Source organism: Scardinius erythrophthalmus, assembly GCF_964197995.2.
Source record: "Scardinius erythrophthalmus genome assembly, chromosome: 23".
Taxonomy (NCBI): domain Eukaryota; kingdom Metazoa; phylum Chordata; class Actinopteri; order Cypriniformes; family Leuciscidae; genus Scardinius; species Scardinius erythrophthalmus.
The window spans coordinates 4,926,801-4,954,451 of record NC_138243.1 but is presented as its reverse complement, the minus strand read 5'-3'; the positions used below and the strand labels follow the sequence as shown (position 1 = coordinate 4,954,451).

At 37.5% G+C, this 27,651-nt stretch overlaps 1 protein-coding gene across 4 annotated transcripts; it reads right to left on the bottom strand.

Moving 5' to 3' along the window:
* Positions 1-2,332: 2,332 nt before the first annotated feature.
* Positions 2,333-25,285, bottom strand: syk (spleen tyrosine kinase). 4 transcript variants are annotated; one of them, XM_081353650.1, is made up of 14 exons: positions 24,244-25,285; positions 19,696-20,129; positions 18,347-18,507; positions 17,254-17,401; positions 14,725-14,808; positions 13,652-13,693; positions 13,143-13,211; positions 10,986-11,055; positions 10,477-10,636; positions 8,541-8,750; positions 7,045-7,234; positions 6,699-6,839; positions 5,560-5,672; positions 2,333-4,101 (listed from the first exon to the last, which is right to left on the bottom strand). In XM_081353650.1, exons 2-14 carry the CDS (start codon positions 20,095-20,097, stop codon positions 4,029-4,031), a joined length of 1,863 nt encoding a protein of 620 aa, XP_081209776.1. In that variant the 5' UTR covers positions 20,098-20,129; positions 24,244-25,285; the 3' UTR covers positions 2,333-4,028. The 4 variants fall into 4 exon arrangements, with proteins under 4 accessions (XP_081209776.1, XP_081209777.1, XP_081209778.1 ...); XM_081353651.1 differs by lacking the exon at positions 13,652-13,693 and having other exon boundaries at positions 24,244-24,557; XM_081353652.1 differs by lacking the exon at positions 13,143-13,211 and having other exon boundaries at positions 24,244-24,481.
* Between the last annotated feature and the right edge of the window lie 2,366 nt (positions 25,286-27,651).

The window sequence follows — 27,651 nt, the reverse complement described above, 5'->3', positions numbered from 1 at the left end:
TCATCCTGAGGAGGAGTGGACAGATGAGGCAGGGTTCCTCAGTTCCTCGAATGCTCATCCTGAGGAGGAGTAGACAGATGAGGCAGGGTTCCTCAGTTCCTCGAATGCTCATCCTGAGGGGGAGTGGACAGATGAGGCAGGGTTCCTCAGTTCCTCGAATGCTCATCCTGAGGAGGAGTGGACAGATGAGGCAGGGTTCCCCAGTTCCTCGAATGCTCGTCCTGAGGAGGAGTGGACAGATGAGGCAGGGTTCCTCAGTTCCTCATCCTGAGGGGGAGTGGACAGATGAGGCAGGGTTCCTCAGTTCCTCGAATGCTCATCCTGAGGGGGAGTGGACAGATGAGGCAGGGTTCCTCAGTTCCTTCGAATGCTCATCCTGAGGGGGAGTGGACAGATGAGGCAGGGTTCCTCAGTTCCTCGAATGCTCATCCTGAGGGGGAGTGGACAGATGAGGCAGGGTTCCTCAGTTCCTCAAATGCTCATCCTGAGGGGGAGTGGACATATGAGGCAGGGTTCCTCAGTTCCTCGAATGCTCATCCTGAGGGGGAGTGGACATATGAGGCAGGGTTCCTCAGTTCCTCGAATGCTCATCCTGAGGAGGAGTGGACAGATGAGGCAGGGTTCCTCAGTTCCTCGAATGCTAATCCTGAGGAGAAGTGGACAGATGAGGCAGGGTTCCTCAGTTCCTCATTCTGAGGGGGAGTGGACAGATAAGGCAGGGTTCTTCAGTTCCTCGAATGCTAATCCTGAGGATGAGTGGACAGATGAGGCAGGGTTCCTCAGTTCCTCATCCTGAGGGGGAGTGGACAGATGAGGCAGGGTTCCTCAGTTCCTCATTCTGAGGAGGAGTGGACAGATGAGGCAGGGTTCTTCAGTTCCTCGAATGCTAATCCTGAGGATGAGTGGACAGATGAGGCAGGGTTCCTCAGTTCCTCATCCTGAGGGGGAGTGGACAGATGAGGCAGGGTTCCTCAGTTCCTCGAATGCTCATCCTGAGGAGGAGTGGACAGATGAGGCAGGGTTCCTCAGTTCCTCGAATGCTCATCCTGAGGAAGAGTGGACAGATGAGGCAGGGTTCCTCAGTTCCTCGAATGCTCATCGTGAGGTGGAGTGGACAGATGAGGCAGGGTTCCCCAGTTCCTCGAATGCTCACACACAGAGTGGACTTTGTGGACTTCATCTTCCAGACTCTGCAGTGAGCTTTGGGAGTTCATTTTTAGTCCATCTCCTTCCTGAAGTCCGTTTAGCAGAGATGGACTAAAAATGACCTTCCGAAACACACTGCCAGATTCTGGAAGATGAATTCTTCAAACAGTGGTAGAAGAGGATGTGGTGCTGGTCCTTCAAGAGTCACTCTCAGTCTGCCGGTCTATAAAGTCTTCATGTATTTTACAACACATCAGCTTGTGATTCTTATTAAGTGGGGGTCATTTTTTAGGATTCTTTGCCTAGCCCAAGTCTCTAAGATCCTGATATCTTGCTCTTCTGGAGACTCCGGGTAGGTTGCAGTTCTGGAAAATGGTGGCGCTGAAGACTTAAGGGTTCCTGATGGTTTCACACTTTTCACATACAATTCTTCACCTTAATTCCTAATTATTTTGCAGTTAACGTGTCTTTTCTTCTCCACCTGTTTCTGTCTGACCCTGCTGACCCAATGAGCATTTCACTGTCCAATGGTCATGCCCTAACTGCTATTTCCAGTATTGCATTAGTATTGCATCCTTCTCATGGGCATTTAATAATTTTAAGAGTTAAATCTCTTTTTTTGGCTTATTTTATCTGTAAATGAAAACGTGCCTTATAATTCTGCACACCTGAATATAAGGTGTTTTTTTCATTTCCAGCCTTCATGAACAATTATATATCACTTATAAATGATTAAATACAAAATAGTAGTTATTAAGATTAATGTGGTTTGGAATTGGTAAAATGTGCCTGGAAAAAAAATATGATCAGAAAATCAACGTGCCTAATAATTCTGCACACACTGTATAAAGGAACTGTACTGTAACTGTGAAGTGAATGTATAGTTCAGGCAGGTTGTTTTATGTGATTGAATTCATGTAAAAGACTTGCATTACAGTTAAAAGGGTTAATAGGGGTTCATTTGTGTTCTGGAAGATGATATTTTTCTGTTAATGTTAATGTTTAATGAGTAAGAGGAAGATCCACTTATGACAATAGTAGCTAGCAAAGATGATGAGGGAAACGGGAGGCTCCGCATTTTTTAGTGGTCTCTAAGCCTACATATAGTTTGTAATGAGTGAATATTTTGGACATGTACAGTACATGCTGCACAACAAAACAGATTTCTTGACTTCTTTATTTTTTTCACAGATTCAGAAGAGGGATATGAAGAATATCCGCAGCAGTCTTCCTGAAGAACATTACAGCATCCTCTGTTCTTTCAAAGACTTCAAAGTTTATTAAAAAATGGAGGTTTTTAGAATTAAATGCACGTTTCTTGGGCTATGTTCAGACTGTCAGTCCAAATCTGATTTTTGTGCATATTGGATTGAAATCTGATCAGATTTAGCAAGTGTGAATGGCAAAAAATAAATAAAAATACTGTATATGAAATGCAATTTTTACAAATCCGTTTCGAGCTACATTCATGAGTGGTTTCAAATCCTACTCAAATCTCATTTCAAATCCTATGTTTCTGCCGCTGCCAGAAGACGCATAGTCCAGCGCGTATATTACGATTATAAGAAATGAGCCAATCAGATCCACAAATAATCGGATTTGGACTGACAGTGTGAAGTAGAGACCTGTGGTCTCTAAAGAAAGATGGCTGTCTATTTTTAGTAAGGTAAGGTTCCTTATTTAGTAAGGTGACACATGTTCATTTTCTGTGTGCAGTAAAAAAACAATTTCATTCCTGTTCAGAACAATGCAACAAACTACAGCTCTTAAAACACCCCCTAATCAAATATGATGTCTATTTTATTCCATTGTCTTTTAATCAAATGACATTGCAACTTTGCAAGACAATTTTATTTCTATATGTTCATGTTACTGTGCATTCAAGAAAATTGTCACAGTTTTTATTATTTAAATGCTCATTTATTTTTTTAAAGCATTATTGGACAATCGTATCGCGGCCGTACATGCTCTATTTGCTCAGCATCATTCATCAATATTATCAAGCAGGAAGAGAAGATTGTAATGTGTCATGCCATGCTGTTCAGTTATCAAGCTTGTGCAAAATCACATAGGACAAAAGAAACATGGAGAAAACAATCTTCATTTTTTTTAAAAGGTCCCATTTTAATTGCCTAGACTGGCATCCAGTCACTGATCTGTATGATGACTCTATATAGATCAGTGCATACAGCAGATGATATGCAAAATATGCTTATCTGATGGTGTGAAGTAAACAATGTTCAGAGATAGAATGAATGACAGCTTGTTTAACACATTAACACATTTTAAACGTAAACAAATGTAAAAAAAAATGTCAAATTTGGCAGTTAGATATAAAGACAGAAACCCAGGAAAGGCCCCATTACATAGTTAAATCAAAGAACAAACTTACTAAATGGGTACAAAAAAGAAAGGCAGGGCAAAGAAAGAGAATAATGTCTGGCTCTTGACTGGTTATCCTCATGTGGATCGGTATTGCTCTGACATCTGAAGTGTATTAAGAAGAAATACTGACTCCGCTTCAAACACAGCACACTGGCGTTCTTTATAAACATGCATTTAGAAGTAAAACCAACTATTTAATAAGCGTTTTAAGCTTATTAAGCCAATTTGTACAGTTGCTAAAAAAACATGACATGATACAAGTTATTGCTTTACATGATTAAAGATGAAATGCTGCCAATGATCTAATTAGAATTTATACCAATGATGATGATGATGATGATGAGGAGGAGGAGGGGGGGGGCGACAAATAGTATAATGAAAAATCTAAATATAAAATATGTCCAAGTCAATACAAATTATGCGTATGCCACCCTATACCAGCTAACTGTTGTCTAGTATCGCACTGAATAATTTTGCGTGTGGTCTGGATGATGTCATCACTGAGATATGTCATAATAGTAATGCCGCAATCTGGGCTCAACTACAGAAAATCCAGGTCTCTCGTCTGACCTGCAGAAACAGAGGGATGACATTATTATTGATCAATGGATTGCCAAATCAACATTTCCCATCCATCCATCCATTCGTCCATCCATCCATCCATCCATCCATCCATCCATCCATCCATCCATCCATCCATCCATCCACCCATCCACCCATCCTTCCATCCATCCATCCATCCATCCATCCATCCATCCATCCATCCATCCACCCATCCATCCATCCATCCATCCATCCATCCATCCATCCACCCATGCATCCATCCACCCACCCATCCACCCATCCATCCATCCACCCATCCACCCATCCTTCCATCCATCCATCCATCCATCCATCCATCCATCCATCCATCCATCCATCCATCCACCCATCCATCCATCCATCCATCCATCCATCCATCCATCCACCCATGCATCCATCCACCCACCCACCCACCCATCCATCCATCCATCCATCCATCAATCCATCCATCCATGTATCTATCCATTAATCTATCCAATTTATCCATCCATCCATCCATCCATCCATCCATCCATCCATCCATCCATCCATCCATCCATCCATCCATCCATCCATCCATCTATCCATCCATCCATCCATCCATCCATCCATCCATCCATCCATCCATCCATCCATCCATCCATCCATCCATCCATCCATCCATCCATCCATCCATCCATCTATCCATCCATCCACCCATGCATCCAACCCATCCATCCATCCATCCATCCATCCATCCATGTACTGTATCTATCCATTAATTTATCCATCCATCCATCCATCTACCCACCCATCCATTTACCCACCCATCCAACCATACATCCATCCATCCATCCATACATACATCCACCCATCCATCCATCCATCCATCCATCCATCCATCCATCCATCCATCTACCCATGCATCCATCCATCCATCCACCCATGCATGCATCCATCTACCCATGCATCCATCCATCCATCCCTATGTATGTTTATTTTGTGGTAATGACCATTAGAATGTACATCATTCCTTTCATGTGTAGTTTTTCTGCTTTAATTGTGCATCTGCAGGATTTTATAAAAAGGAAATTAAGCATATGCTAATTAAATGCATATCGACAGTAAAAATTGTTAAAACTCCAGAGTTTTGGTACAGAAGCTAAATCTTGATGATTATGAAATTTTAAATATCAATGCTATGACACTAAAAGCTAAACACACATTCTAATATAATGATTATAATACAATATTAATCTTGTATTCCTGTGGTTTTATAACAATTTAAATAATGGTATTATGATCTAATAATCAGAATCTTGATTTTCTGTTAGTATTGTGCTCTACAAGTAATTCATTTGTAAACTTAGGAGTGATAAAAGTGATTATTGCGGATGCATTATAATACAGAATTATAAGTAAAATAAATACAGATAAAAATCATGATGATTATGAATCTGAAGTTTAATCTAGTGAGTGTTCACTTACTTGTATGTCCAGCATTTCATCATGAGGTTGTACATCTCATCCGGGCAGTCGGCCGGCGCCGACATTCTCTGTCCACTCTCAATCATCTGGATGACTTCATTTCCTTTCATGCCCTTCAGACAATATGGAATAAACAATACAATTACTTTCAAACACCAGCTCATGTCTGATGATTAAATGGATGAATGTGCAGCTTGAGATTTAGACAATATTCAATATTTCTCGATATTTAGAGGACACAAATAAGCCCACATACTATACAGTATACTGTATCAGCATATTATTATGAACTAACAAAGAACAGTACTTTTGCAGAATTGATTAATCAATATTAATGTTAATTTATACATATTTCATTCATATAACACTTTTTCGAGTTTAAACGCTCATTAATTATCAAAGAATAATAATATGTTTTTAAATGAACATTAACATAGATATATAAATGCTTTTTATTGTTATTTCATGATACCTAAAGCATTAACTAATGGTAATGAATTAAACCTTATTGTAAAAAGCTTTACAAAAAAGCTTTTATTTCTGTAAGACAACCTAAATTTTGATGGACTTAATAGGGTCGTTTGTACAGAGATGTGTGAAAAAATATGTATATCGTGGACACGAATTAACAATTACGTCAACACATTTTACTAATTTGTTTCCTTTTTTTAAGTAAATTGTTCACAAGATATAATAATTAGTTCCTATGTCTTAGTAAATCATGGCCACGTTGATATAATTTGTTCTCTTATTTTAGTTATTCGTGACCACGCTTTACTAAAACAAGAGAACGAAATTTTAAATCGTTATATTTTATATTTTATATGTGTGGGGCTCTGTACATTTGCTCTGAAATGGGTGATTTGTTTTAATTTTCAAACCAAAAAGCCACAGTTTTCACGTAGATTCAAAATAATTAATGCAGATTTACCATGCAAAAACTAAAACAGATCAAATAAAATAATCACTGTTTTTGTCACTAAATGAACACCAGGAAGAATCGTATTTATTTTCAGGCATTAAAAGCACTGTGATAGTCACAATATCCACAATGCTCACTTTTTTATATAATCAATATATCTCAAAGCCCGATTAAGAATACAGTGTGTTTGGGAGGAACTGCTTATAGAGATGCGCACCTTGTACGGTTTCTGTCCGTATGAATACGCCTCCCACATCAGGACCCCGAAGCTCCACACGTCGCTCTTCGAAGAGAACCTCAGGAAGTTCATGCACTCGGGAGCGTACCATTTCAGCGGCCATTTACCATGACCTTTGGCCTAGAGGAGCAGGGAAGAGGTCAGTGTGCTTCAACACTCATTCTGCTGTACGAACGTCAAGACTGCAGCTTTTGTTAGGGGGCGTTAAAAGCGATGTCGCTCTTAGTTGGTAAAACATGTACTGTACGTGTTGAAACATCCAGAAATAAAAGGTGACATTCTGTACTTTTGCCAATACTTATGAAGGACACTGTGGATATCATACCTTGTAATAGTTCTCATCTTCTGTCAGGGCTTTAGAGAGTCCGAAGTCGCTGATCTTGGCGTAATGCTGAGTGACTAGAAGCACGTTCCTGGCTGCAAGATCTCTGTGAACAAAGTTGTGCTCTTCCAGATATTTCATTCCCATAGAGACCTGATGGACCAGCTCTGTGATGTTCTTCATAGAGATGTGTCTGAAAACACAAGGGAAATCCATTCACTTTTAGGCTTCTATGTAAATAATGACACTGCTACTATTGCTTATGACCTAAAGTTCAGTCCTGACTCTACATGGCACATCCCAGACAGCAACATAGTGTCGGCCCAGATCCGGGCCACATCTGGCACACCAGGATTCAACGTGTGCCGACACTATGTTGCTGTCTGGGATGGCACAGTTTTTCGCCTTGTGAACTCCTGATTTAACGGATGACCGGATATTGTCTGTGAAATTTCGCAGAGCATCTCACACAGTGCGGTCACATGACTTCAGGAGACTTGGAAAAAAGTGCACAGTTTGTGTGGTGTTTTTATGGAGCATTTTTTAAGTGATGCCGTGCTCACACTGTGCTCACTCTAAACCGTTGTTGTATTGAAAAGAGTTTTGTGAAGAGTTGTTTAATATAAATAAAATCTTGTGACCATGCTATATTGTGAATATACAATGTAATGTGAACACCCATTATTATAGAGATTAATATCATTTGTGTAGGCTATAGTGAAAAAACAAACATTGTGATTATCTTTTATCATTTTGTTGTTTATATTGTCTAGTTTGTACATCCATGCAGTATAAGTGGTTTCCAGCAGGCCACATGTGAAACGGGCGACAAGCCAGACGTCCAAAAAGCAACAATAGTTTTCAGAACAACAGTCTTAATGATTATTACTGTGTCCACAAAGAGGGCAAAAAACAAACGTGAATGATAGGGACCATCAAACGCTAAGAAGGACAATGCAGCAAAGTGACGGCAAACCTCAATTTTCGCACTGAAGCAAGGCTGTAAACATGTCTTGAACACTGAGGGGGACCAAACATTTTTATACATAAAAACATGAACGGTAAAAGAAGTTCTAGGTCTAATTGGAGTTATGAAATAATCATAGCTTTTTGCAAATAGGCTTATTATTTTATTTTAAAATATGCACACATTCACTCTTATTTGTATATCTAATATGTCACAGACGCTAAACGTTTCTAGTCTCGTCACATTCAGTTGTGCATTACATGAATCATGTGGTAAACGTTTAGCTTACACCTCACCACACACTCTTTCACTGCTAAAACTAAAGTGTCATGTTGTATTTCGCACTCGCCCTCTGTGAACAGTAAGCTTGGTCATCTCTATCACTTTGACATTGGCGAGCGCTGTTAGACCGCAGAGGCAGACCGGCCTAAAAATTGTACTTTTAAAACTTTTGGTCATCCTAACAACAAACAGAGTAATGCGTGAGTAGCAGCGTCCAGAACATCAGCCTCTCATATTTTCTGAAGCTTACTTGTTCTTCTGAAGGAACTTGTGCAGCGGGCCGAGCTCCGCGAGCTCCATGACCAGCATGAGGTTCTCCGCTTCACAGATGCCGATCATGCGGACGATGTAGGGGTTGTCCAGCTGCTGCATGACGTTAGCTTCCCGCAGCATCTCATCCTTCACCGCCGCATTATCATCATCGTTCTTCAGGATCTTCACAGCAACAACCTTCTGCGTTCTGAAAGAAACATGCATATGTACAGATAGATTGCATTTGCATGAGTTTTACATTTACAGGCTATAACAGGAGATCGTGCTTTTGCTGTAGCGGTTTGCCTAAACACATTAGAGACGCTGCTACTGTACAGGGGTTTACAGGACAACTGAAAACACATCTGTTTTCAATAGCTTTTAATCAGTGACCATGTTATTATATGTGTTGCCTATGTGATGCTTTTTTCTCTTCTTTTTTCTGTGTGACATTGTAAAGCACATTGGTCAACTTGTGTTGTTTTAATTGTGATGTATACTGTAAATAAAGTTGCTATTACTATGCAGTGCAAATGTGCGACTTGGCTAGGTTTATTGCAAATGGAAAAAGAGTTCATTTCAACACATTTACCATCGTCAGCTACAAAGTTTCAATTTTTGTCTGTCTCTATTTTTCACTGAAATGCCCCCAAACTCAGGGCTTAAAGAAACTTTTCGCACCCGTAAAATGATCTTTCAGTTAAATTACAAATTGGTATTCAAGGGGAAAATTTGAATGTTGATGGAACAATTAAGTTTCTACACATTTTGGGTGCTGTTGATGAATAGCAATACATGACGAAATGGTTTGTGCAACCAAACCGTGTCTCCCATTATGCTTTGTGTCAAGAAATTACATTCAGTAGTGGCCAAAAGTGACGTCCAGAGGGGATTTTTGTTTTTAATGACCCTAGAAGTTAAACCATCAAAATATGAGGAAAATATTTTATATATCTTTTTAAAATATTTTAAATATGAGGGAAGAACAAAACACTTGGTTAAGGTTTTTACTTGACAAAATTATTTGGCAAAAAAGGCAAACTACCACTACAGTTTTTATTCCTATACCAAAAAATACATTAAAAACAAACAAAAAAGCTCACAGGAAAAGGCATACATGACTTCAACATAATCAGTTATTAATATTTAGTTAGTTAGTTCTTATTTTCTTTGTATGGTAGCCTGAAAAAAAACGATGTCTGCAAAGTTTGGCATCTTTCATTGCGTTACTATCTCAAATAAAACAACTCACTCCAAGCACATCAAAATCTTTAACACATTTGTTTATGATATTTGTTTATATATATATATATATAAGTGGTGTAGATGTCAATTTTCCTAGGATATCACTTTTGGCCACAACTATAGATAAAGCATGTCTTTGACAAGAAGAGAGATGAAAAAATAAAATGATATTGTCAAGTATCCGTTTCGTTTCTGACCAAAATCACTTGAATGCAAACATGTCTTAGTTATCTTAATTCTAAAGTTTACAAAAAAATAGAGACTAAACTTATCTACAAAACAATGTTTTACTGAATAAAGACTGAATAAATTGCAGAAGTTTTAAAACACAAACCCTTTCCAGAATGTTTGAGAAATATCCTATGTATATATAAATATATATATAGTCCTATAATAAACATAAACGGCAACTTTAGTTGCATGTTATTGACGTAGTTGCTAATACAGTAGTGTATTGTTTGTTTTTTGATTGAAGTAAAAAGAAAATTCAGTTTTTAAAATACAATACCAATACATCATTCTTTTGGATACAATTTTTAAAAGCAAGAAAAAGAACTTATAAGATCTAAGATAAAAGTTTGTTTGATTGACTGTGAATTTTTGGGCACCGGATTTGATCCTTAAAATACTAATTTAAACAATCCACATGAGATTTGAATGAGTTTTCTGTATGAATTTGGTTGACTAACTTTTTCATCTGGTAGACTCCTCTTAGGACAGTGCCAAAGTTTCCCGATCCCAGCTCTCCATCTTCCAGAGTCAGGTCGCTCCGGTTCACCGTAGTCGATCGCAGCTCTTCAGGATCTGCATAGGGACTTTCATACACCTGTGTGTCCATTGGCATAGCCTCTATAAACACACAGAGCACAGAGTTTAGGATTACAAGAACTACATCAGGCTCGGGTTTACACTACCAGTCCAAAGTTTCAACACACCTGCTCATTCTTGATTATTACAACTATGAAAATCAAACAAATGGAAGTATAACTACAGTCCAGCTGCATTTAAAATAGTGAGCCAGACATATCTTTTCCTTCACTGTTTACTTTACTTTACATCCATTAAGAAATCCATATATATGCTCAATTTATATTTGTCAATCCAAAGGAAAAGTCTTTAGATCAACTTTTTTTAAAGAGTCAGGTGTGCAACCTTTGACTGGAAGTGTAAGTGTTGAAGCAAAACTAAGTAAACTAACCTGTGCCGAAGATATTAGGATTTGGAAGTTCACCCCTTGATCTAATGTTATAGGGATTTTCAAGGTGACCCTACAAGCACACAACACAATTACAATTACGAAAATACACAAATCCACACAGAAAAAGCGAATAGGACACAGGCATGTTATCTGAAACGCCTGCATGCATCAATGGGAAAGAAGGACAGGTTCAAACCAAACTTTCCTGTGTTCTTCATGGCACCTTAAATCAGAATTAAATGCATAATTACATTTACTGAGATGTTTCAATGGTACAGTAAGTGAATGGCAGTTCTTCAGCATTATACATGATGTGGTCAGTGTCCATGAAGAAGAGGAGAACCGTCTTCCAAAAGGTCAAAAAGCCAACACACAGTGTATAAAAAAAAAAAAAGAAACACAAGAAAAGAGATCTCTTGCAGATAGGATTGATAATTATGTGATTTATATCATTAAAAAGGAGTGATAGAAAAGGAGAATGAAAATATGGATGTATGATTAGGGGAATTCAACTGTTAGAAGCTAGAAAAGCATCTAGACAATATCAACACAAATGATTGCCATCTCTTCCAAAAAAAATCATTGCCTTTGTTCCAAACACTGAGCAACTTGTGAGTCATATAATAAATAACACTGCTGATACACTATTGTCCATTGACTAATTTCAGTGGACAATAGCCAGAGGAGTCTCATCTCCTGTCTCAAAAGGAGATAAATTATGCAATCTCCCTTTTTAGACCAGTTTTTGAGCCAGATGTGCTATGATGTACATTATCAAATGTATAGTTCTCATTGGATGAGACGTTGATGTGACTGAAGGCAACATCTGTGACCACACTTTAAATATTGATGTGCCAAATTTGCTTCTCGGACTGCAACATAATTTCGGCCCAGATCCGGCCCACATCTGGGCCGTGTGGAAGCCACGTGTACCGGATCTGGGCCGGATCTGGGCCGACACTATGTTGCAGTCTGGGCTGGCAGCTGTAACCAGTTGCTATTCGGATTAAAGTAGTTAATATGAAAAATGCAAAGGTCAAAAACAATGTAAAGGCCTTAGTTGTCACTTTTAATCAATGGTTTTAATCAAACTTTTAATCATCTTTGTTGAATAAAAGTAATAATAATAATTTTAAATAAATAAGATAAACATACTGACCCCAAATTTTCGAATGATAGTATAAAATAATTTTAAAACGACAAAAACGCTGAGTAATCCAGGCTCTCATTAATTGTCTTTTTTTCCTCAGATGGATGTTAGAGCCAAATAACCCCCCAAAAAATTATATTATGTAATAAATAGTGTAAATACTGTAACCCACCTTGCCAATGCAGCTTAGAATGTAAATACATTTCCTATTTTTTTTTTATTGTTGAAGAATGGTAAAACATCTTAAACCAGTCTAGCTTGTCTACTAAACCCCACTAAAATCAGCCAAGACCAGCAAACCAGAGTAAATGTTGTATATAATATAAACTATTATTAATATTAAAGTATTATAAACACTTTTAACTACAGAAAAGTAAAAGGGAATATAATGTGCCCTGATTTATCCACCTTATTTTGCATCAAGGAAATACAAATGTACAACTCTTCCGATTCATTGGCTGCAATAGGGAAATAACCAGAGAAATAACAAAGTGCAGGAAACAGTAAAACTATTTGCGCTCCAAACCATTGTGTTTATGATTTTGATAATGAATTCAAATATCACGATAACAAATAAAAGCATAACAGACTGTTTCTGTACAGCTAAAAAATATCTGGGAGCAAATGACACCGGAAGCCTTGCACATTCAAGCTAGAAATGGACACGTCCATCGTCTTGCGTTAAAAATAAGGTGGACAGGCAATCAAGGAGAAATGATGTGTAAAATGAACTGAACAAAAACTGTGTAAAAGGCAACTATTCTTTTAACTGAACGGAGAGTAAACTATCATAAACGTATCCATATTTATACGGATGAAAACAGTGAATGTGAGTTATTGCTGGTGATTGGATGTGATGTACAGGGCAGTGAATGGAGGAAGAGATCAGAGAGGGTGTAAGGCGTCCCACAGGCAAAGTTAGAAGCAAAAACCACACGCAAGCAGACGGGTGTGTCCTACCACTGCCAGTGGGGGATAAGGAGGACGAGAGGGGGGTGTTAGTGCACCTTTTTTTGGCCAGGTTTGGGGAAGGAGTATGATTTGATTCTGGAGAGAATTCCACCTGTGGCACCTTGCTAGAAACCACAATTTTAAAGAGCATAAGGTTATTTTATCCTACACTATTTGATGCTTATATTTAATGCTTAACATCTATGAGCCATTAGTATGGTGTTATACATTACAACAACAAAGCTAAACGCACACAAAATTAGTTTCTTCAATAAATAATTCACTCTGCAAATTCACCAATTCAAATGTACATTCACATTTCCAGTGGCCATTGTGTTAAATGGACTGGTACAGTCTAGGTCAGTGGTTCTCAGCAGGCTTTGCTTCAGGACCTAGATTTTACACTTTTACAAGTGGTGTCCCAACGCAGGGTCAGAATTGTTTATTGTATTGAAGTAGATAAAAATGTCCTTATGAAATTTTGAAATGTATTACATAAATACATGTCAAAACCCAAATTAATAACATGCCATAAGCTGAATGAATAAGAAAAATGACCATTTACCATGGCTTCTAAATGCCTCTTGAACTTCAGTGGTTGCATGCTCTTGGCAGCCAATAATTTAGGAAAAATAAAACAAATTGTTGTCAGAACATATCATGTTTATCCCTAAATCATTCATAATCTGCATATTTTTTTGTACCTTGCTTAGGTTTTTGAGGATCTTTGAGATATTTTGCTATCTCAAGTCAGATTTTATGGAGCCACTATAAGGACACACGAATCTGATCGGAGGAAACATTTCTATGCTTTTGCGTTCCCTCGTAAAAGTTTTACGTTCCACAAAGAAACATTGTAGTTGCTTTTAAAATGTTTTTCTTAGGGAACACAAAACATTTGCAAACAAACGCAATATTTCTCAGAGGAATGTAAAGGTTTTTCAAGCGAACGTGCGAGCAAACACAGTCTTTCTGGGATGAACGCAAAACTTTTTGTGAACAAACGCAATCTTTCTTGGATGAAAGCGAAACTTTTGCAAACAAATGCAAAGTTATCTCTTAAATGCACAACTTTTGTGAGAAAATGCAGCACAAAAGCATTCAAATATATTTCATTGCGCATTATTGCATTTTGCATTGTCTTTCCCTATTGTCTGTGGCACCATTTTTGGGACATGACCCAAATGAACTAAATGAATAACTTTTATACAACAAAAATTAACCATCACTGAACTTACTCAAGCTGGATTGTGACGCTATTTTCTTCTAGAAACAAACTTTGTTGCATTATTTTCCTGTTTTCTCTGTAAAGTTGCTTTGAAACAATCTGTATTGTAAAAAGCACTATATAAATAAAGGTGACTTGACTTGACCATTTGAGAACCACTTCTTTATGCTTTATCACACTAGCAATAACATTATTTTAAATGAATGAGCAGAAAAAAAGTTTCATTTCCTTAATAATTTGTGTGTGAAACAATGAACAATTGTTTGTGGATATTTAAAACAGTACAATAGTCCTCAAAGTGGTTCATACTGTCAACATGCCAGTGCATTTTAATGTCAAAGCATGTTCACGTAAACTGGTATTATAACACATTCTCACCCTGTGTTTGTTGTAGCTGTGTAAGTACTCACCGCTGAATTATGTGTTGGTCTCGGGCAGGACTCGGTTAACACTCGGAGCAGGCCGTCAGGCTTGTACGAATAGTGTTCTACCAGCTATAATACATTGCACATCAATGTCAAATTCTGGGCATCATCACAGTCTCATTGTTTCAGCATATTGTTTCAGTACATTGTTTTTGACAAATGATGGATAAACTATCATCTATCTAACGCCAAGTGTACTTTCCTTTCGTTTTTTGCTTCTTCACATGCTCTCGATCAGCACACACTTGAAACGCTCCACAGTAACGCAGTGTTGTGACGCATCACCAATATCAAGCAATTTCTATATATTAAAATACATTTTGAATGCACACCCACCTCATTCGAACCATGCAGCGCTCTTCTAATCACAAAGTGATAGATGTTTGTCAAGGCTAGTTACTGGCCTGTCTGTAGCTTAACCTTTGCTAAAGCTTTGATGCAGTGCATAATGCACAGCCACGCAACTATTCACCCCCAACCAGGAAATCTAAATATAACACGTCATTTGCCCTGTTGGTCACTATATTCAAGACAATTGTCTACCTCTACAAGACTAGGTTACACTTTATTCTGATGGTCCACTTTAGATATTCTACTGACTATAAGTAACTTTGCAACTACATGTCAACTTAATCTACTAACGCGCCTAACCTGACAGTCTACTAATACTCTAATGAGAGTTGACATGTTAGAAAACGTTAAATTACTTATGTTTACTTGTAACTTTTCAACTACATGTCAACTCAGAGTATTAGTAGACTGTCTGCTTAATATCTGCTAACACTTTATTGTGATGATCCTCAATAGACACTCTACTGACTGTAAGTAACTTTGCAACTACATGTCAACTTAATCTACTAAACCTAACTGTCTACTAATACTCTAATGAGAGTTAATTGACATGTAGTTGTACTAAGTTACTTATACACTGAACAAAATTATAAACGCAACACTTTTGTTTTTGCCCCCATTTTTCCTGAGCTGAACTCAAGACTTTTTCTATGTACACAAAAGGCCTATTTCTCTCGAATATTGTTCACAAGTCTGTCTAAATCTGTGTTAGTGAGCACTTCTCCTTTGCCGAGATAATCCATCCACCTCACAGGTGTGGCATATCAAGATACTGATTAGACGGCATGATTATTGCACAGGTGTGCCTTAGGCTGGCCACAATAAAAGGCCACTCTAAAATGTGCAGTTTTACTGTGTTGATTGTGACCCTGTGTAATGTTGGTCCACTCCTCTTCAATGGCTGTACGAAGTTGCTGGATATTGGCAGGACTAGGAACATGCTGTCGTATATGCCGATACAGAGCATCCCAAACATGCTCAATGGGTGACATGTCCGGGTAGGAGGCAGGCCATGCAAGAACTGGGATGTTTTCAGCTTCCAGGAACTGTGTACAGATCCTTGCAACATGGGGCGGTGCATTATCATGCTGCAACATGAGGTGATGGTTGTGGATGAATGGCACAACAGTGAGCCTCAGGATCTCGTCACGTTATCTCTGTGCATTCAAAATGCCATCAATGAAATGCACCTGTGTTCGTTGTCCATAACATATGCCTGCCCATACCATAACCCCACCGCCACCATGGGCCACTCGATCACATCAGCAAACCGCAAAGGAGAAGTGCTCACTAACACAGATTTAGACAGATTTGTGAACAATATTTGAGAGAAATAGGCCTTTTGTAGCCTGGCAAACTCATCATAGTCACGGCTCAATCCGAGGGGCGGGATAAACGGCTGTCTTTCAAATTCCCTCTGCATGCAATAGGACAGCGCTTTAACCAACCAGAGCGTTTTCCCAACAGCGGAGCTAACGTTAGTTGGTAGATTAAACTTTTGGCAAAACGACGAACACATCTTCCTTTTTTTAAGAATGACTTAAGTGCCGTTCTTTGCTCTTTTCTCAAAGAAAAACTTAACTCCAAGTCCTCCAGAGTCGCGGCCAAAGCCGATTCGAAAGACCGTTGTTCTCCATCAGCAGCCGTCATTCTTTGTTTTCAAGTAGCAGCAGCCAGGTAACCGTCGCAACTCTGTCGTGTATGTTAAGCCCGCCCCCGCCTACTCTATACACAACGTGATTGGCCTGACCCAATCTGGGTTTTTGCAGCGAGAAGGTTTATTGAGAGTTGCTAGACCAGCCTGGCTGCGAAATACATTTTGCTGCCGCTAGGGTGCGTCTAGATTTCTAGGCTAGGCCTTTTGTACATAGAAAAAGTCTTTGAGTTCAGCTCATGAAAAAGAGGGGCAAAACAAAAGTTTTGCATTTATAATTTTGTTCAGTGTAGTTAGTGCAATGTCTAAAGTGGACCATCGAAATAAAGTGTAACCGGAGATGGTTTTATGACAGATGGTGATAGCATATGCAATAGACAAGCCTGAATATAAATAAATGACTTTTTGCACATTATCCGAGATCATTATTGTCTACACATACTGTACAGACTTCACCCGCTCTGAAGGCATAAGCAGGTCTGACGTGTCTCTAGACAGTTTTTATTTACCTGCCAAAGTGTGTCGAACTTCTTCCCATCAGGAATGGAGAGTTTGCCAGCCCTGTCCTTATCAATGCGATAGTGCATGACTTGGTTATTATGCAGGAGACACAGAGCATAGGACACGTTTCTGCCATCGTTTTCTCTCTGTCTAATTCTGTCAGGAGGAGAGAAAATGATACCGTATATGTTAAGCAGAAGACAGCTCTTGCAGTTGGACCTCTGGTTATACATAGATCAACACTAGATGGAGCTGTAGATGTTTTTTTTTTAAAACACAGATTCGCTATTCAGATTCAGCATGAAGTGGATATAGTTAAACTAATAAATTTTGAATCAAAGTGGAAATAAAGAAATAAACAATAACTCATTTCGATTACTTTTTTTTAGCTTTAGAAAAACCTAGAAAGTTGAAAGCTAATAACAAAGTCCTCATGATGATAAAACCGTATTTGTTTTGTAAATAAATTCTTTTTTCCATGTTTCTGTAGACTGCATTGTACACACACACACACACACACACACACACACACACGCTCGCATGTTTTAAGATGGTAGCCAGTGATCTATTTAAAGCAGGTGGAGTCTGTACACTGCCTCTCTACCCCCACCCAGCCCTGCTCTTGTTTTCCGCCTCCACACACACACACACACACTGCATGTTCTTCGGTCACTTCAGGAAGTCCTCTCGAACAGTGTCACAGCGGAAACCACACACTGCCTCTTCTCTGCCTCGCTTCTTTCACTTCAGAGCAGTGGTGCTACAGTCCAAACCCGGGCTTAGTTCATACAGCCACACATACAGTCATCAGTTTAATCTATATTTAAGTTATTTCTTTGCAATAATTTTGGGATTTCAATTGTAAGGTTTGCAACAAACTCAAAAGGTTTCATAAAATCTTAATCATGATAATAAAGAAATAATTCTTTAGAAATAAATCAAATAAAATCCTGCTGACACTAAAGTTTTGAACTGTAGAGTAGATCTAGATTATAGCCTATAGCGAATATGTATTCTGTGTGATTCTCAGAAGATGTGATGAAATCCAAGATCATTTCTCATTTTTCTTGATCTTGGATAGGTCATATGAATAGGACTTACAGGAATTTTCCGTTGACGTGTGAGCTCCTGCGCAGGCGCAGCTCCGAGTCCTCGCGGTCGATCTTGCCGTGGAACCAGGGCATCTTCTCATGCGCTGTTGTGGAGATGAGCTTCTCCAGCTGAGGTCTCTGGCTGATGATGGCCTGCTCCAGAGCCGAACCCTGACACACAACACACAACACAACTCACTAACTGCTTCTTTTATGTCACATAATGTTAATTTACGCTTGCTTTTTAAAAGGGGTCATCGTCACTTTTATATGGTGTTGCATACAAATGTGTCTTTGCAGTGTGTGGACACAACCACCATACAATGAAAAAAATCCATTCACTCCTTTTTTTATCTTCAAAAAGCCTAAACACTCTCAACAATCAAGCCGTTTGGATTTTCTGAGCAATATGATGTCATATTGCTCATGCTCCGCCCACGACCACTGACGGACTGTCCCGTATTAGCATATTTACACCCTCGACCACTGACAGACTGTCCCGTATTAGCATATTTCCTCCCTCAGCCATTCGTGTCTTGTGAACGCCCCACGGAAGAGAGGGATAGGGTGAGCAGTTGCTCATTATCATTTAAAGAGACATGCACCGAAACAGGTCGTTTTTGAGGAGGTAAAAGGGTGTTGTTTTACACAACCATTGAGGAATTTTAACCAAAGTATGTTTCAAACTTTACACGAAGACCCTAAAGAATCATATCAACTTGTGGAAAATGGGCATCCGATGACCCTCTTAATGCAGCGCAGAGGCGACTAAATGTTTTTACAATTGCTGCAAATGCTCTGTAATCCGAGCTGCTAACACACACAAACATACACAAGCTCTTGAAGCCCCGCCCCCTGTGCCAGGACCAGCAGCTCATTTGCATTTAAAGGGACACACACGAAACGCGTTTATGCTCACCTTAAAAAAGGGACAATTTGAACATGCAGTAAAAAATATCTGTGGGGTATTTTGAGCTAAAACTTCACATACACACTCTGGGGACAACAGAGACTTATTTTACATCTTGTAAAAAGTGTCATTATACCACCCCTTTAATGAAAACGTATATAGTTCTGAAAATCGTAGTTCACACAACAACTATAGGCTAACAATAACGGCACGGTGAAACGATATTGTTGCTGAAATCCCTTTCAGAACGTTTTTCCCCCAGCTGATGAACAATAAAAACATTGACAGCCAATCAGAATCCATCCTGCTGTAAAGAGCTTGAGCATTTAAAGTGACAGACAACAAAATTAGAGAGCTCGCTTAGACAAAGATCTAAACAAGATATCGTCCGCTGGTGTGGATGATAATATAGTTATTGTTATGCGGTTGTACTTTAAACTAACACCAACCTGTAAATTCCAAGTTTGTTTGACATACTGGCGGATGAGCTGCTCTTTGAGGTCTTCAAATGGACCCACTTTAGGCTCAGTGCCCCGTGGCCGGTTAAAGGGCCTCTTCAGCAGGCACACGAGCCCGTCAGACTCCTGCGAGTGGTAGTCGATCACATCTATCGGGGTTCTGTGTGACTTGCCCCCTGCGATGGCGTACATGTCGTTGATCTCCCTCTCGATGGTGTAGTGGTAGAGCTGGCGGCCGTAGGACACGGAGAGCGCGTACCCGCCGAGGAAGCTGCGGCTCTGGCGGAGCAGGTATAGCCCGTCGCCCGCGCCGCCCTGACGCAGGTACTCCTCCGCCTCCTCGCGCGTGATGTTGCCGAAGAAGTACGGCAGCATCTGCACCTTGTCCACCATGACTGCGAAAAGCCTAGAGGATCGCTAATGACCTGCGAAAGGACAATGTGGAAATCATTTCTATCATATTTTTAGTGAAAAATCATTGAGGCTTCAATCACACTCATCCACATGTGTACTGTACACATTTAAATAGGCTTCAATCTAGAGATTAAACCCTGTGACGATAATGCCAACCTTATGGATGCCATTTAATGAATTCGCTCAATAAAATACTGATTGTAAAGAAAACGTATGGCCTTAATATTAAAATTGGTTTGCTACACTCAATGTCAAAAATTGGCTACACTTTTGTTGGCTAAAAATGCTGGGTTGTTTTAACCCAATTTTGGGTCAGATATGGACAAACCCAAACGTTGGGTTAAAAATGTAATTTAAAAATTTTACCCAATGTTTGGGTTTGTCCATATTTGACCAAAAGTTGGGTTAAAACAACCCAGAATGTATGTGGACAATAAGACATTACAGAATAAATGTTGTGCCTAACAACTGCAATTAAAAGAATCAAAACTAAAATACTGGACCAATGTTCATTTATATGTGTAAATGTTACATGTAACACATGTGTATATATGTTATATATATTTATATACACATGTGTGTGTGTGTGTGTGTGTGTGTGTGTGTGTGTGTGTGTATATATATATATATATATTTATATACACGTGTGTGTGTATATATATATATATATATACACATGTGTGTGTGTGTGTGTGTGTGTGTGTGTATACTGTATATATATATATATATATATATATATATATGTATATATTCACACATGTATATGTTATATATATATTTATACACACACACACACATATATATATATATATATATATATATATATATATATATATATATATATATATATATATATACACACACATAGATATAAGCTTTCCATTGATGTGTGGTTTGTTAGTATAGGACAATATTTGGTCGAGATACAACTATTGAAAATCTGGAATATGAGGGTGCAAAAAAAAAAAAAAATCGGAACATTGAGAAAATCTCCTTTAAAGTTGTTCATTTATGTTCGCGATTGTGCAGCATTCACTCACACAAATAAATGTTTCATATATTTACGGTAGGAAATTTACAAAATATCTTCATGGAACATGATCTTTACTTAATATCCCAATCATTTTTGGCATAAAAGAAAAATCGATAATTTTGACCCATTCTATGTAGGGCTATTGCCACAAATATACCCGTGCAACTTGTGACTGGTTTTGTGATCCAGGGTCACATATATATAATTATATATTTAAGTAGCCTACTGAGTAATATTAAGTAACTACATGCACTCACTATAGGGTTAGGGTAGGATTAGGATTTAGTTGAAGGTTAGTTGCATGTAATTAAGCATAATTTACTGCTATTACTATGGTAAGTACATGTAACATGTAACAAGGATAATAAAATAAAATGTTACCCATATTTTTAGTGAAAAATCAGTGAGGCTTCAATCACACACCCACGAGTACTGTACACATTTAAATACAATCTAGAGATTTAACCCTGTGACGATAATGCCAACCTTATACAAAATGCCATTTAATGATTTCACTTCATAAAATGATGTTGTTAAAGAATATTAAACCTGAAATGTGTAGGCTGTTATGTACTGTAGGCATAAGACATTACAAACTGAATGTTGTGCCTAACAACTGCAATTAGCCATTAGTGTAATACATTTTTAAAGAAATAAAATATTGGACCAATGCGGGAATCATTCTTTTAGCGATTTACTTTATTACACACTTGTCCCTTTGATGCATTCTGTTGACTCACACTCTCTCACACTGTTTACTAATTTTTTTTTATGTTATCTTTAACACTGTTATCTTTACTGTTTCATTTTAATCTGTTTCTTATCATTTTGTTATATGATCACTTAATGTATTTTAAATATAGAGAAAAAATGGAAGAGTGAGAATCATTTAATGATGAATACAATTAAACGGATCATTACAGTCTGTCAAACAGGAGTTTCTTATCTATGGTTGTTTCACCTTCGCCACCATGTCTAAATCATTAAAAATATATATTTTTTAAATTTATACGTAGCCACATTTTATATATACAAAATTCATTTAAAGTATTTAAGATCAAAAAGGTTTTGAGAGTCTTTCCAAACCTTTGATTGGCAGTGTATTTTATTTAATTTCCCCCCTTTTTTAGCAAAACTTTTCTTACAAAGTAAATGACACAAAGTATGTGTGTGTGTGTGTGTGTAAATGTATGTAAATTTGAAACTCTAACTTGTGTAAGAAGTTAAAAGATGAACGACATGCGCCTCTGAGAAACTAGTTCAAGCAGAAAGAGGAAGCGGTCAAGTCTTTTGCAATAGCATTTAGACTCTACTATAACTTAAGCCCATTCCCATCATGGGTGCTCAAAGATGACTTCTACTGCAACTATACAAGCCAAGGTCACACAATTAAACACTTTACATGGAAATCACAAATCTCATGCTTCAAGAGAGAAATTGCCAAATGCTCATTTGTGGTATACCACAAAGGAAAAATAGTGTAGCTTCATAATCATTATAAATAAAATGTAATCATGCTAACTCATAACTAACAATTTATCTCAGCAATTTAACCCCAGTTCAATCTCCTTGTATGATATATCTTGATTTAGACTTCTGTTATATGGTCAAAGCGAGCCAGATTACAGTCTGATCAAATGGCCTGACTAAAAATGAATGACTGAAATACAGTACGCTGTATCAGCTTTACATTGTGCTACATTTATATTCATCATGCTTCGTTTGTTTTTCATTTAATTCTCCCATTATAATGCAAAATGAATGTGCCTGAAGTACAAAATGAAGCAAACAGAAAATACATCCTCTAGCCCTTTTACTAACTAAAAAGCAACCTCAAACACAAGCGCTAATGCAAAACCTCAGGGTCTCGTGTTAATGCATGAAAGAGAAGCAAGTCGAGTAGAGCATCAAATTCAACCACAAAAGATTCCATAAAGAAGAAGACATGGTCAGGTTATTGCAACCAAACAGCAAAATGTAATGTTTGTAATGGAAAATTAGTTTCAGCTTTCTGAGAAAAGCAGAAATCCATAAAAGCAACAAAGCTAAAGCATTAATAGCCACTGGTCAGATGTGTGTTTAAATGATGTAATTTGGGGATTTTAGTTCTACAGGTCTAAGGCGTTTTGGTGAGATATCATAAAATGTTATACTAAGGTGTATTATAATGCCAAAATGATATTATAATAGTTTTGTGTACTATATTAACATTTTGTCTTGCTTTTTGTTCTATAGAAGAGCTGTGGACTATAATACGAAAGGATTTCTGACATTTTTAAAAGCCGGTTTAAAATATACAATTCTTTCATCATAAATTATAATATATGATATAATTCCAATTCGGTTGGAGTTAAAAAATCAGCATTTCTTAGTATTTGTTATAAGTTTTTCATTAACATCTTTGTTGTACAAGTTTCAAAACCCTATAAATTTCTAATTATTTCCAGGTTAGAAATATATATTTAATAGCAACATTTACATTGTAGTCTCCCATGTAGACATTAGTGTGTGATTTTTTTTGTTTTTGCCAACATGCAAATGTTCCAGATTTTTGCAAGTAATCATTAATAAATTATTGCTGAACTTTTAACACATGCATAAAATAAGTTTGTAATTTAATAAATCATTAAAGACAAATAATTGCCTTCTTTAAGAGAATTGAGTCCACGATTAGAGAAACATCTGATATTTCTGAACAGCTTTGCTTTTAAATTTACTTCAAAGTAATAATGACAGATCAGTTATTGCCACAACAAAGTGCTGTCGCAGATATTACACAGATCATTTAAAACGTTTCTTTTCCCTTTTATTTTCACTGTACCATAAATAAATTAAGATATTAGAAAATTATAATATTTATGTATACGATTATCATTTACAATTGTATAATATAACATTGCATAAGAAATATTCAAAGAGAAATCATGTGAAACTGTAATGAAAAGTATTTCAGTTTTTTTTTGTCTCACATCAATAATTTAGGCCACTTAATTCACTTCGCCATATGAATTCATTCAATTTAACAACATACTTGAGCACAAAATCTGACGTTTACGTAAAACATACATGTAGAGAATCAGACGTATTCTTACCTTACAAAGTGTGTTGAACTCCCCTCACTTTGGACAAGGACTACATAGCATGTTCAAATTGCTCTAACTGAACAGGATGTGGTATGACCAAAAACTCAGTGGATAGTTCAAAAGAAGCTGTCGATTCGGGAGCACTTACTTCTGTGAGAAACCGTGAGCGTACACTGATGTGTGCATTGCTTTTTCAACTTTGTGTTGCTGTTATTGAACTGACAAAAACCTTTTTACTTCAGTAAGTAAATGGAACTATTTGTAGACTTCCTCATTTTAAGAAACTTCTGCCTACTTCCTTTGCTATTTTTTTTTTTTGTCCTATCTTTTAACTTCCCCCTCTCTCTCAGAATGAAAACACTCAATAGCCGATATTTAGTCCAGGAGCAGTCATGACATGAGCCTTGCTCAATTTTTTAATTACCAATAGTTTGCATTGAACAAACATCACATTGTACAGTTTGTAAAATTCCAGATATATTACAATCCTGTTCCCCATGTACATACCATGTACTTATTAAACTAATTACAATAATTGTGTAATAACTAGGTACTAACCTTAACCCATTACCCAGTACTTTGTTAAGTACACTGTAAGGGCATGTACTGTAAAATAAAGTCAAAATCAAATCACATGATTTGTATAGTCCCAATTTAGGTGTCTTCAACTACTATGTATTTACATTTAAATCAATAATTTGATTGTGAACAAACATGTTTCTACATTGTACTTATGTATTCATCAGAATAGACCAACTTCTAGGCTATCTACACATCCATTGAGTTAATAATATGATAACAACTAAGCAATGCTTTGCTTAACAATTACTAATGATGAAATGGTAGCACTTTATTTTACAGGCAAATTCCCCATGTACTTATTATAGTAGTTGCAATAATCGTGTAATAACTAACCCTGTCCCTAACCCTAACCCATGTAGTTTACCGTATTTTCAGTGCATGCCACTGTAACATAAAATGCAAGCGATGATATACATGAAAATGCAGCAAGCCACAACTGTTGCACATACAATTAAAACCTGTAAAATATAGCATGAAGCATGAAGTGTGTGTGTATTAATCTGCCACAGTGCTGTAAGAGCAGATGTGTTATGCGGTTCATTGAGCTGAACCCAGCTGTGATGACAACTGTACAAATTTCCATTGCCTCCTTTGTTTACTTTAGTTACTGAGTGTTCTGAGTTACACCTGTTTGCCCGTCAGTCCGCGGTTATATACAACTGTGATCATCTTAATAAACATAATAAATGCTAAAATCATACACCTTATGTTGCAAATGCCAACACAGAGGATCGTTTGATTCCAGCAAGAGCTTCAAGCTTCAAGAACAACCATCTGAGAATTTCGCAACTGACTGACATTTAAACCCTGAGTCGCATTTTAAGCTTCAGACTTGCATTTTAAAGCAAGGCTTGAGGCTCTGTGCTTTTGGAGGGAAATCATTTCTTCAAAACTCACTGCATTGTATTTAAATATGTTTCAGGCACAGCAGGAACATATGTTCCGCCGTTGATTTGGGATTCTGGACATGCGCTCGAGGTTTTCTTTCGCATGCGGTTGTCTTTTGCCTGTAGTATATTTTTAGAGAATGCGGTGAGTTTTGAAGAAATCAAACTTGTTTTGTGTGAGTTTCATCTGTCCTCAGCAGAGGGCGGCACAATGCCGAGATCAACTGGAACGCCTTCATAGCAACCACATCTGTTGCTGTGGTTAGCAGTCCTTTATTTTCATAAACTGATCTTATCAGACCAACACGTACTGTATCTCGGCCTTCAGTCTGTTATCATTTTAATGTTTGTAATCTCCAATGCAAACATGATTATGTACAATTTTATACAAAAGCTAAATTGATGATGACACTATTGGCTTTACAGTGAATCGGATTTGTTTCATAATTCACGAATTTTGTAACATCGACTCTGGGTAACACATTCATTTGATGGTCCACTTTAGACATTGAACTAACTAAAAGTAACTTGTCAACTAACTCTCATTAGAGCATTAGTAGACTGATAACACTTTATTGTGATGCTCCTCAACAGACACTCTACTGACTGCAAGTAACTTTACAACCACATGTCAACTTAATCTACTAACACCTAACCTGACAGTCTACTATTACTCTAATGAGAGTTAGTTGACAAGTTACTTATAGTCAGTAGAATGTCTAAAGTGGACCATCGAATTAAAGTAACCCATAGTCTTGAATCAACACTGAATTGACTTGATCTGATTAATGACACTATTGTCTTCTGTAGAGCTGCTGAATTTGAATTTGTCTAATATTTGATGATTTTATCACCATGAAGCTGCTTTGAAGCAATCTGTATTGTAAAGCACTGTATAAATAAAGGTGACGACTTGAAAAGCATCTTTTTGTTTTAAAAGCATCTTATTGAAACTTTTCAATAACTGTTTTAGACTTCAAGCCCCCATTGTCCACAACAATATTTGAAGGCCCCCTCACTTACAGTTTCCACTGATAAAATATTTCATAGCTTGGCGGCATAACTAGAAAGATGTATATTCATTATAAAAATAACCAAATAATAAGAAATATTTAGATTTTTAGTTGTTCTAGCTTATTTCAAGCTTGTTTGGTCTTTTAAGTTATCTTGAAGCCCTCTAGTGGCCCCGGACCCCGGGTGCAGAACTACTGCTTTAGATTTTGCTTAAAAACTCGTGAAATTCGGTCGTAAAGTCCTAGTCATCAGCCATTAGGCATAGGCAAAACTTGGGGATAATTAAGATGTGCATAAAACAAATGTGCTAAAAACTTGTAAAATAGTGTACATAAATACTGTACATATACTGTTGAGCCGAACATCTTAAAAATGGCACTCTACCCAACAGGAAGTCAGCCATTAAGGGTTTTGTGAAAATGAAAATCACACAACTTTTAAATACTCCTCTTAGAGGATTCATGATGACCAAACTTTATGTTTTTGTATGAAGGTTCCCCTTAGGCAAAGTGTTTTCAATCAGGGTTGCAAGGCACCATAATGCTATGTCTATCAATAACACTGTTTATTTAGTGGTAAATAAATAAAACGGGTCATGACATACTTTATTTGAATTTTCCCTGAGGTCTCTGTAAAATGTGAGTAAACATTAGGTTACTCACATAACCGCGGTTCTCTGTAAACAGAGCGAGTGTGTAGAAGAACAGACCGTTCATAGGTCATCATAAGGAGCCGATTCCCTTCTCTCAGTTTCTGCAGCTCACACAGTGAACAATATGTGCAGGTCAATGCATTCGATTCCCAGGAAATTTATCATGAACTTATGAAATGTAAACTTTCATAGACTGTGGAAGTGAGGTTTGCTTATACGCAGCAGACAGACATCATGTCACTTCTCTCTCTGTCCCTGACAGAGAGCCTTGATTGGCCAATG

Bases quoted from the DNA above. Each gene is read 5' to 3' on its own strand.
- syk (XM_081353650.1), bottom strand. From the start codon at position 20,097: ATGGTGGACAAGGTGCAGATGCTGCCGTACTTCTTCGGCAACATCACG. The intron at 13,212-13,651 runs GTAAATGGTCAT...TGTGGTTTCTAG, and splicing joins AGAGGCATTTAGAAGCCATG to CAAGGTGCCACAGGTGGAAT. The intron at 4,102-5,559 runs GTAAGTGAACAC...CTGTTTCTGCAG, and splicing joins ATGAAATGCTGGACATACAA to GTCAGACGAGAGACCTGGAT.